This window comes from Cannabis sativa, chromosome X (assembly GCF_029168945.1).
Source record: "Cannabis sativa cultivar Pink pepper isolate KNU-18-1 chromosome X, ASM2916894v1, whole genome shotgun sequence".
Lineage (NCBI taxonomy): Eukaryota > Viridiplantae > Streptophyta > Magnoliopsida > Rosales > Cannabaceae > Cannabis > Cannabis sativa.
The window spans coordinates 17,358,453-17,374,455 of record NC_083610.1 but is presented as its reverse complement, the minus strand read 5'-3'; the positions used below and the strand labels follow the sequence as shown (position 1 = coordinate 17,374,455).

General features: G+C 31.1%; 2 protein-coding genes across 2 annotated transcripts; both read right to left on the bottom strand.

The window, feature by feature from the left end:
- Positions 1-3,841: 3,841 nt before the first annotated feature.
- On the bottom strand, positions 3,842-4,709 carry LOC115702479 (auxin-responsive protein SAUR68). Its single transcript, XM_030629923.2, has one exon. It carries the CDS (start codon positions 4,441-4,443, stop codon positions 3,952-3,954), a length of 492 nt encoding a protein of 163 aa, XP_030485783.2. The 5' UTR covers positions 4,444-4,709; the 3' UTR covers positions 3,842-3,951.
- A 5,099-nt stretch (positions 4,710-9,808) lies between these two features.
- Positions 9,809-10,835, bottom strand: LOC115716598 (uncharacterized). Its single transcript, XM_030645430.2, has one exon. It carries the CDS (start codon positions 10,392-10,394, stop codon positions 9,978-9,980), a length of 417 nt encoding a protein of 138 aa, XP_030501290.2. The 5' UTR covers positions 10,395-10,835; the 3' UTR covers positions 9,809-9,977.
- Positions 10,836-16,003: the final 5,168 nt, after the last annotated feature.

Here is a 16,003-nt window from a genome sequence, read left to right as displayed (position 1 = left end):
TCTCATGCATGTAACATAATATTATTTATTAGGTATTTATTGATTATACAAACACTAATGTTTGATAGTAGGCATAATTAGCTTTGTTTGGCTAGTAAACAATTATATATATGCACAAGCACACAAAATAATTTCTTGGAAATATTTTATATTAATATTTGTTCCATTCTGTGTGGTTGGATGATTATTATTAAAGACAGAAATAGTCAGTCCCATACGTTTGTCAACATATGTCATAGGAAACAGAGTTGTGTTAACCATAAAAGTATGAATATTATTTAAGATTATTTGTTTGGCATATCATGTTATTTTGAGAAATTTTCTATGTTCATTTTACTTATTAATAAATAGTTTGTTAATACAGAAATTTTTCGGATGTATGTTTTGCCAATTTAGGAAGTGTTTTGTTCTAATTAAACTTCTAAGATTAGTATAATAGTTACACGTGTTGAAATATACTTGATACTTCCTAAGATTGGATTTTGATTTTATATATAAGTGTTCCTTTTTGCTTTTGTTTTTTTCAGTAAAGTTTATATGTTATTTATATTTGGTTCACACATATACCAAAACTTAAACAATTATAAATAATAATAATTTTTTATTTTTTATTATTATTATTATTTTTTTTTTGTCTTCTAGATATGAAAACAAAAAATGAACCAGGTACATACATTCAGTGAACTTGGTAGCATGACTATTCTTGCACCTGAAGTTAGGCAAAATTAAAGTCCTCAATTTACGTTGTGGCAATAATATTATCATCTCTCAATTAATCACCGATACTTATAACAAGGAAAAAACAGTGTCTCTCAATTTCCTCCGCAAAATCAAAGCTCGATCTCCAATATTTCAGCAGACCATATAATTATTAATTGTAACAATAGTATATAAATTTAAAATCTGTAAATGCATGTATTTTGTTATGAAAATGTATACCCTTAACTCTACAAATATGCATGCATGCATTATTATTTTATACAAAAATTATAAATCTTTATGGCAATATGTAAATTTTCTTATTTTTAATACTCGGTCTTTTGTTATAAAAAAAGAAAGAATGCTTGATCTACTTTTATTATCTAGTTAAAAAAGTATATTTAAATGTATAGTAGTGTCTAACATTACTCAATATGTCATATTGTTATTGGGTAATTAATAAGTATCACGGTCTCACAAAATTTAATGTAATAATTTTTATGAAATATCACTAACCATTATAATTTACTAGTGGTCACTTATTTGTGGTAAGAAATACTGCTGGTACCTAATAACAATATTAAAAAAAAAAAACTACTAGGACAATATTAAATTCGCTGCACATACACTCTAATATGCACACATTTATAACTCAAATTTCTTTAAATAACAATATTCATTGAAGTTAGAGCTTACATGATGTACACATTTTTGAGAAATTATGTACAATTGAAATTGAAAAATATATTTTAGATGAAAAAATTATTATATTTATGTATAAGAGATTGTAAAATGGAGAAAACTTTAAAAAAAAAATTATGAGAAAATTAATTTATGAGAAAAATTATTACAAACTATAAGTATAATTACCTATTTAAAATATATGAATATATACATATAAATATATACAAAAAATTGGGAGCCCTGCCTGTTGAAGTTTCTAGACATAATTATCAGAATCAAAGAAAATCAAAGAGAAGAAAAGAAAGAGATTGGCAGAACATACCACTACAAGAAATGTCACTTTTATTAATACAGTTTGTTACTACATTGGTAAAAGTAATTTTACCAGTGCATTTCACAAACTGCGTTGACAAAAAGGTCAAAGTTTTACCAATGCATATTTACAGTGGCTAAAATCTAACTTCTACTAACACATTTATGCGTTGGTATAAGTATAAGTGTTCTATATGGGTGCACTCTTAATGGGTATTACCCATAAATGCGTAAAATTAGAAAATTTTGAATTTTTATGCTTGATTTCTCTATCTAATTAAAAAGAAAAAATCTCTTATTTTTATATCATATAGGCTGAGATTGTTCCATCGGTAAAAAAAAATTAAATAAAAGTTTTTTAGCAAGAAAAATAACAAAAAAAAAAGAGTTAAGTTTGAGTTAAATATTTTTGTATGAACATATTTTTGATATAGTGTAAAAAGAGATATTTAAAAAAAAAAATTAATTAAGTAGTTAAATTAAGCATAGAAATTCAAATTTGTGATTTCATTATTCGTTATTAGATCAAAATTTGATGGTTTAATATTTTTAAAATTAATATTTATAGTTAAATTTACTTAGTAACTATTCATGGGTAATACCCATTAAAAAGTGTATATATTAAGAAGTGTTCTATGAATATAAATAAATTTTATCATTAATTTTCTCCTCTACATTATTTATGGTGTTTTCCTTTGGTATTGATCAAACATATATGTGAGATGCTAAACGAAAATTAAGTCAAACATAAAATCAATATTATAATTAAGATTAAACTCACAACATAAAATCTTACATTTAATCACAATAAATTTTTTGACTAAAAGTAAAAACTTGTGATTAATTATAAATCACACCATTCTTATATTGTGACTAAAAGATCCATGGTTAAAAGTACAAGTCACATACAATGCAAAAATTATAGCTGCCGTTTGGTAACATTTTTGTTTTCTAATTTTTTAATCACAAAATAAAAGTAAAATTTTTGTAAAACAAAAATGCTTTCTCTAACCACTTTTGTTTTTCAATTTTAAAAATAGAAAACGAAAATATGTTCTGTAAAAATCATTTTTCATTTTTAATTTTTATTTAAGTCGGGTCTAAGTTCGGGGTCGAATTCGGGTTCGGATCTGAGGCCGGGTTTAGTGCCAGGGCCGAGGGGAGATTTGGGTCTTGGTCTTGTGATAGTCCAAAATATTGATTAGGAGAAAAACTTTTTAAAAAAACATTGAAAGTGATTTTTTTTTTAAAAAAAAAAAAAATTGATTCTCAATTAAAAAATTGAAAAATGATAACAGAATATGTTTTTGTAAAATATTTTTACTTTTTCAATTTTAAAAATAGAAAAATGATTAAAGTGTTACCAAACACCACTATAATTTGTTGTGATTATGTTTTTAGTCACAATATATACCTGTTGTGACTAAAACTAAATTATAGTATATTTTAATCGTAAGTAATTTTAATTATTTTTTTGTAGTGACTCATAATTTGATAATTAAAGGCTAGCTTAGTTATGGGCTTATATTGTGTAACATGGTAAACATCCACACGATCAAACAGAGATGTGCATACTTTCGAAATTTTGAGCTCTGCTAACTACATAATTAATAATTATATAATTTGAAATTTTTAAGAGTAAATACTATTTTGGACCTTCTGTTTTACAAAAGTTACCAATTGGACCCTGTGTTTTGTTAAATGACAAAATGGACCCTGTATTTTTTAAAATAGTACAAATAGGACCCTGAATTGATTTTTTGTCAAAATAAAGTTTAATTATAATCCGATCTAAAAGTGCTATGACAAAACTGTTTACATTTTTTGTATCTGTTCGTATTAAGCATTGTCTTTAAGTTGGTTGCATTAAAAAAAAGTTGTCAAAAATTAAGCTCAGGGTCCTATTTTTACTATTTTAGAAAATACATGGTCTATTTTGTCATTTAACAAAACACAGGATCCAATCTGTAACTTTTGCAAAACATAGAGTCCAAAATAGTATTTACCCAATTTTTAATTATAACATTAAGAGGCCTGACGTTCTCACTTATATTGTATCCCAAAATAGTAATCTGTCTTGTGCGTCGTACCCTCAAAAATGATAATGAAATTGTTGTCACAATAATTATATATAAATATTTATATATTCATGAATTCATCATATGAAATTAATTATCTTTTTACATTAATATACAATCAATCAGAGACTAGAGTAGTACACACACTAGTTAATTAATTAATTAGTGCTATTTTGCTTTAGTAACCAATAACTGGGATTTGTTGACTGGCGAATTGGCCAGTACTAGCAGTGTGGGCTGAAAATGGTGATGATGAGTAAGAGAAGGAAGTAGTGTCAATCGATTTAAGCAAAGCATTCTCTAAATCTTGGGCCACACCTCGTCTGATGAGTTTAACCACATACTCCATAAACACTGCATCACAAGGCAATTTTATAGGACCATCGCTTGACAATCCAAACTCCTCTTCTGACATCTTGAACAGCTCTCTCAATATGTTTTTGTTCAGAAACTCCAACGGCATCACAAAACGCTTCTCGTCTGTAGTGTAAACCACAAAATGACCTTTTTTATTATTATACGACGTCGTAGAGCTTTCCACATCCATTTCTACCGTATTGTTATAATTACTACCACTTCTTGGGAAAGAGATCCTTTTCCTACTCATAGCTGCTATTCTTTGCCACTTTCTTGCCATCTTGATGAGCAACTTGGGGCTAATCAATATCATTCTGGCTTTGATGATCAGATCACTGCTCTCTCTTTCTCTATTTATTAAGTAATTATATTGTGTTTATTAATTATACCCAATTGGTTTGAAATAGGCAACGAAGTGTAGCACAAGTTATATACTCACTATATTCCGACATATTACATTTTGAGGTGTTGTATGTGTTGGGATATTATATTAAAGTGCATGTGATTAGTTATATTAAGTGTTTTGAATTGTCAAATATCAAGTATATTGGTAATTCATGTTCTCTACAACCGACTCGTCAAGAGGGAACCATTTTTTAAGAACAACCTCTGATTTTTCTTTTTCCTTTTTTGTCTTGTTCAAAAGGACACATAACTACGGGCCCAAGTCTGTATGTGACAATTCATTCAGATGTATCATGTATCATTAGTACTTGTACAACTAAGACCAATTTCAGCCACACACATACTATTATAGACTCAGTATGTACACATTTTTCAAAAAACACAAAAATATAATTTGTGTTTTGTTGGAGTTGGAGGTAATAAAATAAATAAATTATTGAATAATGTTTTTGGTTGAGTTGCGGACTATGTTGTTCTCTTTAAGATGTTTTGTGGCTCTGCCTAAAGTATGCACGACAGTCTATCAACCACGGCGTTCCCATGATAAAACAGTCTTTGTATACAAATCGTTTTGCATCGAATGATATCGCTCTATTGAACCCTAAAATATTTGCTCTGAGAAATCATAAAAGTTTTTGAAGAGAATCAAATTTTTCTTTGTTGAAGAGATGTATTCTCTTGTTGTTTAGATGCGATTTATATAGAGAAGTCGATCCAAATATAAAACGGTAAGAAACGGGTAATGGAATTGTGAGGGAAACGTTGGTTCATGTTAGTGAAAAGTGGAGCATTGACGGTTGATTTTACTGCTTCAGTTAATTAATTGTTATAAGATTAATTGCATAATAAATTAAAAATATTTATTTTATTAAATAATTTTTTTGTAAAAAATAAAGTGACACCACAAGGTTTATTTTTATGCATTTTGTAGAGTCTATTTTAATGTGTTTTAGTATTTTTATTACTTTATTGTTCGGACTTATGTTTAATTTTTGTTGTTGTTTGTTTTTCAGGAGAAATATTTGGAGATCTCTTTTTTTTAGTTATTTTGGTGTTCTTCAGTGTGTCACTCAAGCCAAAGGTTCTCTGCACATCAAAACCATCCAAGATCTTTGTTTTATAACAGCTGCCTAAAATAAAAAATAGATAAGAGAATAAATAAAAAAAAAGTAATATTTGGCAATATTAAAAACATTGACAGATGGAATCATAGAAGTCTTAAAAATGAGAGGGAGATTTACTACTTGTCTGGTTCAGTTGAAATTGGAAATTGGAAATTCAATGAATAGGTGCATAATATCACAGGTTAACACGGTGAACTGGGTTGGGTCTGAAATCCATATTTTGGGCGTGGAGATACTAACCGATTCTCATGTCGAATATACCAATGAAGAAATCTGGAGTCAGATCTACGACCCTTGGGGCTAGTAGTGGCGGCGTCCGACTGAACTCCCAATTTTCGATTGGAAAGTAGCGATTAAGAACCCAAAACGTTCTTTATGCCTTCAATCGTCGACTCCAACCGAGGGATTAAAATCGAATGACCTCCGACTGGGATTGGGAGAGTGAAATGGAGGAGTCGGTGATTTGGAAGAGTCGTTCAGTATAGCGATTTAAAATGGAGGAGTTTTCTTATAACCTTTTTTCCGATTGACCTCCGATTGGGATTGGGCCTCTGACCAAGCTCTCACCATAAAGTCGACTCCAACCGAGGAAAAAAAGGGAAAAATTCTTATGACCTCCGAACTCACCTTAGAGTCGTAGATTGGGATTGGGAGAGTGAAGTCGATTGGTTTGAAATGGAAGGATCGATTGGTTTTTTAAATTTGTTAATAGCTTAACGGCGTTAGAAAAGATCCGTTTAAAAAATAAAAAGAATAGTCTTTGTCGTTAAAAAAAAAAATAGAATCGTTAAACCAAGAATTGCCGTTAGATAGGCACTTTTAATATATAAAGATATATATATATGTAATTATAAAAAATAAAACTCCAATAATACTTAATTAAATTACTTGTTAACTCAATTTGGTCAAACTTTACATTTTTATCTTCAAAATTCATGATCTAAAGCCAAGAGTGATCACTTATAAAAAAAATAAATTGAAAAATCTATGTTTTGGATATTAAACACGCTTCGTTTGTGACTAAAAATAAAGTTTGAAGCTTCAAACCAATATTTTACTCTAGACCACAAATTTTGAAGATAAAAATGTGAATTTTAACCAAATTGAGGCAACATGAAATCCAACTAAGCATTATTGACTGATTGTTCATGTCATTAAAAAGTGGATCATTGAGTGTTGCTTATACTGCTTCAATTAATTAAACGTGATAAGATTAATTATATAATAAATAAAAACTATTTATTTTATTAAATATTTTTTCCTTAAAAAATAAAGTGACACCCCACCAACCTGCTCACTAGTGTGTGAGTCCTCACCTATGCGCACAAAACTCGGTGACTCTAAGGGCAACAAGAAATCCAACTAAGCATTATTGACTGGTTGAGTCCAACAACTGGTGTGTGAGTCCTCACTGATAGTATTTTGGTCATAACTCTCTCAATATGGCTCAAATTGGATTATTCAAGATGTTTTAAAAAGAGAAAAGAAAGATCTAGAACTTTTATTGAGAAAGTGGGTCCAACTAAGTATTATTGGTGAGGCAACAAGAAATTCAACTAAGCATTATTGGCTGGTTATTCATGTCATTGAAAAGTGGATCATTGAGTGTTGCTTTTACTGCTTCAATTAATTAAATGTTATAAGATTAGTTACATAATAAATAAAAACTATTTATTTTATTAAATATTTTTTCTGTAAAAAATAAAGTGACACCACACCAACCTGCTCACCAGTGTGGTGGTCCGGTGTGTGAGTCATCACCCATGCGCACAAAGCTGGGTGACTCTAAGAGCAACAAGAAATCCAACTAAGCATTATTGACTGGTTGAGTCCAACAACCAGTGTGTGAGTCTTCACCAATAATATTTTGGTCATAACTCTCTCAATATAGCTCAAATTGGATTATTCAAGATGTTTTAAAAAGAGGAAAGAAAGATCTAGAACTTTTATTGAGAAAGTTGTCATTGAAAAGTGGATCATTGAGTGTTGCTTTTACTGCGTCAATTAATTAAATGTTATAAGATTAGTTACATAATAAATAAAAACTATTTATTTTATTAAATATTTTTTCTGTAAAAAATATAGTGACACCACACCAACCTGCTCACCAGTGTGGTGGTCCGGTGTGTGAGTCATCACCCATGCGCACAAAGCTCGGTGACTCTAAGGGCAACAAGAAATCCAACTAAGCATTATTGAATGGTTGAGTCCAACAACTGGTGTGTGAGTCCTCACCGATAGTATTTTGGTCATAACTCTCTCAATATAGCTCAAATCGAATTATTCAAGATGTTTTAAAAAGAGGAAAGAAAGACCTAGAACTTTTATTAAGAAAGTTGTCATTGAAAAGTGGATCATTGAGTGTTGCTTTTACTGCTTCAATTAATTAAACGTTATAAGACTAATTACACAATAAATAAAAACTATTTATTTTATTAAAAAAAATCTGTAAAAAATAAAGTGAAGCCACACCAACCTTCTCACCAGTGTGGCGGTCTGGTGTGTGAGTCATCACCCATACGCACAAAGCTAGGTGACTCTAAGGATCCAAACCCAAATCACTAGCCATCATCTTATACACTTATAACAAAGTATTCATATCTCATGTGGGACTCCTTGCACTATCACACACTTTACTTCTCATATATTTTTTGTACATTTTAACAAAAGTTCCAACAATCTCCCACTTGAAATTTTAAAAAAATATTTTCTTAAGCAATATCAGAAAAACTATATATAAGACAATGGTTAAACAAAAGTGTCGTTTGGTAACACTTTATTAATCAGTTTTCTGTTTTTAAAATTAGAAATGTGAAAATATTTTTCAAAAACATGTTCTATAAAACTATTTTTACTTTTCAATTTTTTAATTGAAATCAAAATTTTAAAAACAAAAAAGTATCACTTTTATTATTTTTTTTTTAAAAAAAAAATTAATCAATGTTTTAGACTCCCACTCAGATCCAAACTCGGCCCTAGCCCTGGTGCCGAACCTAGCACCAGATCCGACTTAAATAAAATAAAAATAAACTTTACAGAACACACTTTTGTTTTCTATTTTTAAAATTAAAAACAAAAGTGGTTATAGAACGTATTTTCTTTTTTCAAAAACAAAATTTTAAAAACAAAAATTCTACTTTATTTTTGTGATTAAGAAATTAGAAAACATAATTTTTACCAAACGGCACCAAAGATATCTTTCAGTTTGAATCTTTGCATAGTAAATACGAATTAAATTTTACAAGAGTGACTTGAAGTCTTGAACCCCTTGGTTGCTATATTCAATTAATGTGTCATCACTTCTGGTCTAATCCCTGGCATGTTTTTCGGTTCCCAAGCAAAGGTCTTCCTTCTTCCCCTGAGAAAGCTCATTATTTCTTCACTTTCTTGTTCATCCAGTCAGGCTCTTAGCAAAACTGTCTTTTCTGGTTCTGAAGGATCAAGTAGGATTTCTTCAAGTTCATCTTCTGTTATATCCCTCACATTCTTCTCTTCTTCTCCTTCTAGGTGCTTGAGTTATGCTAGTAGAGAGCCCTCTAGTTGTTATTTATATATGTTTTCTCATATTTTAATCATTAATTGTTTTTGTTTCTATACTTATTTTAATTATTTTTATGTCATAAAAAAGTAAACTTCAAAATAATTTTGATATTTATAAAATTTAAGAAATTATAAACTTTTCTTGCTCATTTTGCAAGATGCACTACCAAAAATGCCTACCAAAATTTAAGCATTTCATGAACAAAAACTTCAATTTTTTCCAATTTGCAAGTCACTTTTCTTCAGCACATGTCACCAAATGTGCTTTGAAAAAACTGCTTGTGCGGTTGTGCCGGCACAAGAAGGCGTTTATTTCAAGTAGTTGTGCCAAAACTTGGCAAGCGCAAGTAGTTTTTTCAAGGCGTATTTCGTGACATGTGCCGGCACAAAAAGGCGTCAAGAAAGGTGTCCCTTGCAAAAACTGTTTTTTTTTTTAAATTGCATCCATTGTTGTTCTTGTTATTTATACTTTGAAACAGAAAAAGTATATCAGGATCTTTTTTAGTTAGAAAAATTAAAATTAATTATTAGTAATCAAGAAGTCATCAATAAAAATAAGAAATATTTAAATAAAAAAAAAAATCATTATTTAATTTACTTCAAAAAGAATGAATGAAAAAACATTATATATTTATCTGAAATACATCTTAACTCAAGATTGAATATTGTGCGGTCAATTTGAATAACTTTATGAGTACAACTACAAACACCAGAACATAAATATTATATATTGTATTCTTATAATAATAGAACCGATTCCAAACTCCAAGCAAATGAATTAAGAGGCGGTGATTGATGATGATGTATTTACAGTGTGATCAATATTTGAGGTGAAAATAGATAGAAGAGCCTTCTGTGTATCTTCATCAACATGTCCATCATGCTTATCAAAGAAAGAAATAACATACTCCAAAGCCGAACTCTCACAAGGCAACCTAATACAACTAATACCATTATTACCACCCACTGCACTACCATCCATCTCTGCTGACATTCTCACCAGTTCCAATATCACTATACTTCCCATATATTTCAAAGCCAACTCAAAACGCTTCTCGTCTCTGCTGTAAACGACAACGTGCTCTTCCTTCGCTGCTGCTGCTGCTGCTGCTGCTGATGCTGCCGTCGTTATGTTTTTTTTCTTCTTTGCAGTGAAATTCTTAGTCATGGAAACAAGCCATTTTGGAGTCATCATTTTAGCGATTAGTTAATAATTAATGTGTTTTAGAACTCAAATTAAAAAGATTAATTTGTAATTGTGAAAGACTTATTATTTGGGGGCTGAGAGTACTATAAAAGTATAAAGTGTAAAAGTTATGTGCTGCACTATGGTACGGTATTTATTTATAGGAGAGGCGGTTGTGTATACCGTGTCTTTATTCTAAGATATTATCTTTATTTTTTAAAAGGTAGTTACTCAAATTAACATATACTATTCTATTTATAATAGGAATATAATTGGAAAATTTAATATACTATATAAATTTTAATGCACTCATATTTTTATATTAATTAATTTTATTACTTTAATAACTGTTTTATACTATTGTTTCATTTAGTATTTACTTTATTTCCTTTTTTATTTTATTTTTCAGTTTCATTTTTACGATTAACTCTTATTAGATTTTTTTTTGTTTTTTTTGGCAAGAATTTTATTTAAAAGTTGAATTTTTTGTTTATTTTTGTTAAAGAATTTTGTTTGAAGCTGACTCTTTTGTTTAAAATAAAAGAAATGGGTGTTCATCTCAATCATCTTTATTTATTTTTGGGATAATTGCGGCAAAAGTCCTCAAAAACTTGAGGTTGATGCGATTAGTCCTCAACCTCAAAAATTGGCGGTGAAAATACCTAAGGTCCCAATTTTTATTTGTCCGTTCATACCCAATTTAACAGCACTGTTAAATGCTGACAAAAAAACCACGTGTTGAGAGTTCATTGGTACACATATAATTATAATTAAAAATTATAAAACATGCATATAATTATTTAAAATAAAAAATTATTTTAATAAAAAAATCTGATTGATTAAATAAAACAAAAACAAAAAATTCTAAATCTTTCTCTCTCTCCCTCACCGTCTCTTCTCCTTCTTCTACCATATTGTTTTTGCAGAGGCACTTAAAATCAATAAAAAAAATCAATCTAGTTATTAAACTGATTGAATAAAAATTAATAAACTTAAAAACAATTTTTTTCTTCAATCACTTCTGAATCAGTTTATTTTTTTTCTTCTCCTCCTCAGATCTGGTATCTGTTCACTTGAAACGGGCCTACTCCGACGTCAAACTCCCTCAGATCTGGTCGAGAGAGTCGTCGAACGCCCAAGCCGATGAACGACCCCCTCACACTTTGAAACCTCCTGAAGGCAGGACCTCGAGCCTCGATCCGCTTCTCTCTCCTGGATCTTGACGTTCATGGGCCTAGATCTGGTTGTTTCCTCTCTCTCTCACGAAGTTCTCTCCTTCGCATCTCTGCTCAAGCTTTGATGAACATGGTGATGGGTTGTTTTTTTTTTTTTGAAGGCACAGAGAGAGAGCGGCAGAGAGAGTTTCACATGGTGATGGATTTTTTTTCCATAATGTATTTATTGGAGAAGAAGACAGCTATGATAAAGCTTTTGTTCATGATATTTTGTTTTGATTTTTTGATGCATGCTGGTATAGCAGAAGTAGTTGCTGCTAAGGCTCGGATGTTTGTAAACAAGCCTGGTGGAAGTATGTAGTTTCATGTCCAAGCTGCATAATTACTTCTTAAAACAAATTTTGTAGTATGAAAAAAATGAAATACAAATAACATAGTAATTTGAATGTTCATTTTAGATTTAAATTTAGGGTTAGATGCACAAAATAGATCCCCTGATAATATATATAATAAAATAAAATAAATTTATAATTTTAAAATATATTTTTTAGTTTTTTATTTTATTTTAAATTTTTTTAATTAAAATTATTATTTGGACCAATAAAAAATTGACACGTGGCACTTTATTTGGATTTAACGGATCCGTTAGAAAAAGGACCAACGGACAAACAAAAATTGGGACCTTAGGTATTTTCACCGCCAATTTTTGAGGTTGAGGACTAATCGGCATCAACCTCAAGTTTTTGGGGACTTTTGCCGCAATTATCCCTTTATTTTTTAATCTTTAAGGATTTTCTTTAAAAGTTGAATATTTTGTTATAAGAAAACGAAGAGGTGTTCAATCTGAGTAATTATCCCCGAATTTTTCAGTGTTTGAAGTAATATTATTTTTCTTATTCTAGTATCAAAACATAAATTCTTTCATAATTAGTATTCACCCTATTCAATATCTTATTTAATAATATGTATGCTTTTATATTTGTTTATTTATTGGTATTAGGTTACTACTATCATTTAATCAAATAGAGGGCTTAGACAAGGCAAACCTATTTCTCCTTATCTCTTTCTTGTGTGTGCTGAAGCTTTATCTATTGTTATTCGAAGGTTTGAGGAGAAAAAATCGATACATGGGTGCAAAGTGGCAAATGGAGCTCCTAGTGTATCTCATATGCTTTTTGAGGTGACCGTTTCCTATGTTGTAAGGCTACTGATGGAGAGGTTACTCGTATTCTTCAGTTGCTGAGTTTGTTTGCTACAACTACGGGACAACAAGTGAATTTTGATAAGTCATCTGTTTTTTTTCAGTACGAATACCTCCAGTTCCATGAGACAGTTCATCTATGCTAGGTTGGGTATCCATGAAGCGACTGAACATAGTAAATATTTGGGACTCCCGAGTACTGTTGGAAGGAACAAAAATGTGGTTTTTGGCTACTTGAAGGATAAAGTGCAGAATCGGATTCAATCTTGGGATAATAAATTTTTTTTCTCGTGCAGGTAAGGAAGTTCTTATCAAGTCAGTTGTTTAAGCTCTCCCGACCTACACAATGAATGTTTTTCTCATGCCAGTTGGTATTTGTCAAGGACATTGAGAGATCTAAAAGAAAATTTTGGTGGATGTCAACTACTAATAAAGGAATACACTAGATGAGATGGGAAAAACTCACAGTTCATAACAACAATGGTTGAATGGGAGTTTGAGACTTGAGGGACTTCAATTTAGCTCTTCTAGCCAAGCAAGGCTGGAGATTCCTTACTTGTGGGGATAGCTTGATGGGGAAAAGTTTTAAGCAAGATATTTCTCTTCAGGTTCATTTCTCTCTGCTACTTTGGGTTGTAACCCGAGTTACATTTGGAGAAGTGTTCTTGAGGCCCAAGAGTTAGTTCGGGCAGGTGCTAGAAGACTAGTTGGTAATGGTTCTAACACTAATATTTTGTCAAATCCTTGGTTACCAGATGAATTGAATCCTTATATTGAATCTTCTCATCCAGCTCTTGTTGGGAAGAATGTTAATTCGTTGATGAAGATCGACGAGGAATGGGACGAGGATATCATTTCTGATGTGTTACGCGAGAGGGATCATGCAATGGTGTGGAAAACTCCTCTGAGTTTATGCACTGGCAGAGATACTTGGTACTGGTTGAAAGATGATTCAGGAATGTTCACGGTCAAGAGTGGGTATGCACTGCTACAAACAATTAAAGCCAGCAGTAACACACCAGATAATTCTGGTTTTTGGTGCCAGTTATGGCAACTGAAGCTCCCTCCCAAAGTGCAAAATTTCTTGTGGAGAGTATCCACAACAGTCTTCCAACAAGATTTCAACTTTCAACAAAGCATGTGCCAATTGATCCTAACTGCCTCTTCTGCCTTGCAACTCCTGAGACTGCTTTACATGTTCTGGTTCGGTGTAATTTTGCTCAAAACTACTGGAGCAGGGCCCAAGTTCCAGTTGTAGCAGGTGATGCAATGATCTTTACAAGCTGGTTTGAGGTGGGATTGGCATCTTGGAACGTAGCAGAATGCTTGGAGGCTGCTATGATATGTTGGTCAATTTGAAGGCATAGAAATGATCTGGTTTGGAACTCCAAACAACCTGATGTTAGTGAAGTTTTAATAGTGGAAAAACTAAACTATGTTGACTAGTTTAATGCTCAAAAAAACAATGTCACTGCTACTGATACCAATGATTCGAATGGGATAAATCTTGAGCATTGGACCCCCCAAAATTCTCTACTATTAAAGTTAATGTTGATGGTGCGCTTTTCACTAGTCAGGGACGATATGGCGTGGGTTTGGTTGCTCGGACTGCTGCTGGAATGGTGTTGCAAGCTAAAACTTTAACTAAGGGTGGTATTTTGCAGCCTCATGTTGTCGAAACTGTTGGAGTCAAGGAAGCTTTAAGCTGGAGCAAAGCTAATGGGTGGACATGTGTTGTTGTAGAGTCGGATTGCTTAAAAGTCATTAGTGATTTACAAAAGCCTAAAAATATGTGTAACGCCCTAATCTATAGGGACGTCATGTGTATGATTTTATAAACTAGTTTAATACTAATAGATTAATTAATTATTAAAAACCGTGATAATATTAAAAACTTGACCAAAATAACACACTAAAAACGGACATTATAACAGCATAAAAAGTGTGTTCTGGGGATCCCTGTTATATAAAGTTTTGCTAAAGAAATATATACGACAACAATTTAAATACAAAATCAAAGTACACAGTAGATACAGTCAGCCCAAAACAACTCCTGACAACTCGGCGCGCAGGCCGGTGAAGTCAATATGTACATTGTTGGAGAAGACTGTCACCTCATGGTTAATCTAGCTTTTATTTGCCTTTACCTGCACCACATAGCACCCGTGAGTCACAAGGACTCAGCAAGAAAAGTAATAATAATAATCATATAGTTTATTATTCGAATATTGTCATTTATGCACAATAAGAATCAAACCATCACACATTGTTCATAAGATGAAATCCAAATTACTACTAGCATCTGCCACGAATAAACATCAGTATACAGATATTTGGTAATACGAAATTATTATACCAATAATAGAATTTATATTCATTTATTCATATAAATTATATATATATGTTACCTCATAAAGTAACCATCTTCATAACATCATGTTGCCTAATCAGGCAAGTCGATGCTTAAATAGGATAATCATGTATTGCATTGCTTAATTAGGCAAGTCCGTGCCATAGCCTGGCACCCATATATCATGCAATTGCATCACCTAATCAGGTGAGCCTGTGCCATAACTTGGCACCAATATATTGCATCGCCTAATCAAACGAACTCATACCTACGCCCGGTACTTATCATATGTCACTGACGCCCGTATCTACACGTCGCCAGGAGGAAACCCTACAACGGTTTCACTTTATGCCATAATGTTACGAAAAATATAAACAATACGCAAGTGTACATAATCAAGTAGTAAGCTCACACAGGTGAGGTCGAACCACAGGGAATTGAACTGAATACCACTAAACTAGATTTATGACTCTATTTGGCAAATAAAAATAATTTTAATAAAGTTTGAAATAAAGATAATCAAGAAAATTAAAGAAAGCAGTAAAGTTGTTTAATTAAGGATGAGAAATTAGGGGAAAAAATCATGTTGATTTAATTACCCAATTGTTAATGCTAATTACTACTCTCTTTCTCAATGTGAATGACAGATTATAAAATTAACCTAACTCTTTTCAGATCTTTTAGGTCCTAAATTACATGTTATCTAATCATCTCTGAATTAGACTAACATATAATCAGCATTACGCAATAATCTAATTGTCACAAAGGCTATGTAAATACTTTCGTTTCACATCAAAACCTAGTTTATCCAATTTTAGCATTCTCAATTCTCACTTTTCAGATTTTGAATTGAGATCATAGAACATGTAAAACGTGATCAAGCTTAAACATG

Coding starts and splice junctions, on each gene's coding strand:
- LOC115702479 (XM_030629923.2), bottom strand. CDS start 4,443: ATGATATTGATTAGCCCCAAGTTGCTCATCAAGATGGCAAGAAAGTGG.
- LOC115716598 (XM_030645430.2), bottom strand. CDS start 10,394: ATGATGACTCCAAAATGGCTTGTTTCCATGACTAAGAATTTCACTGCA.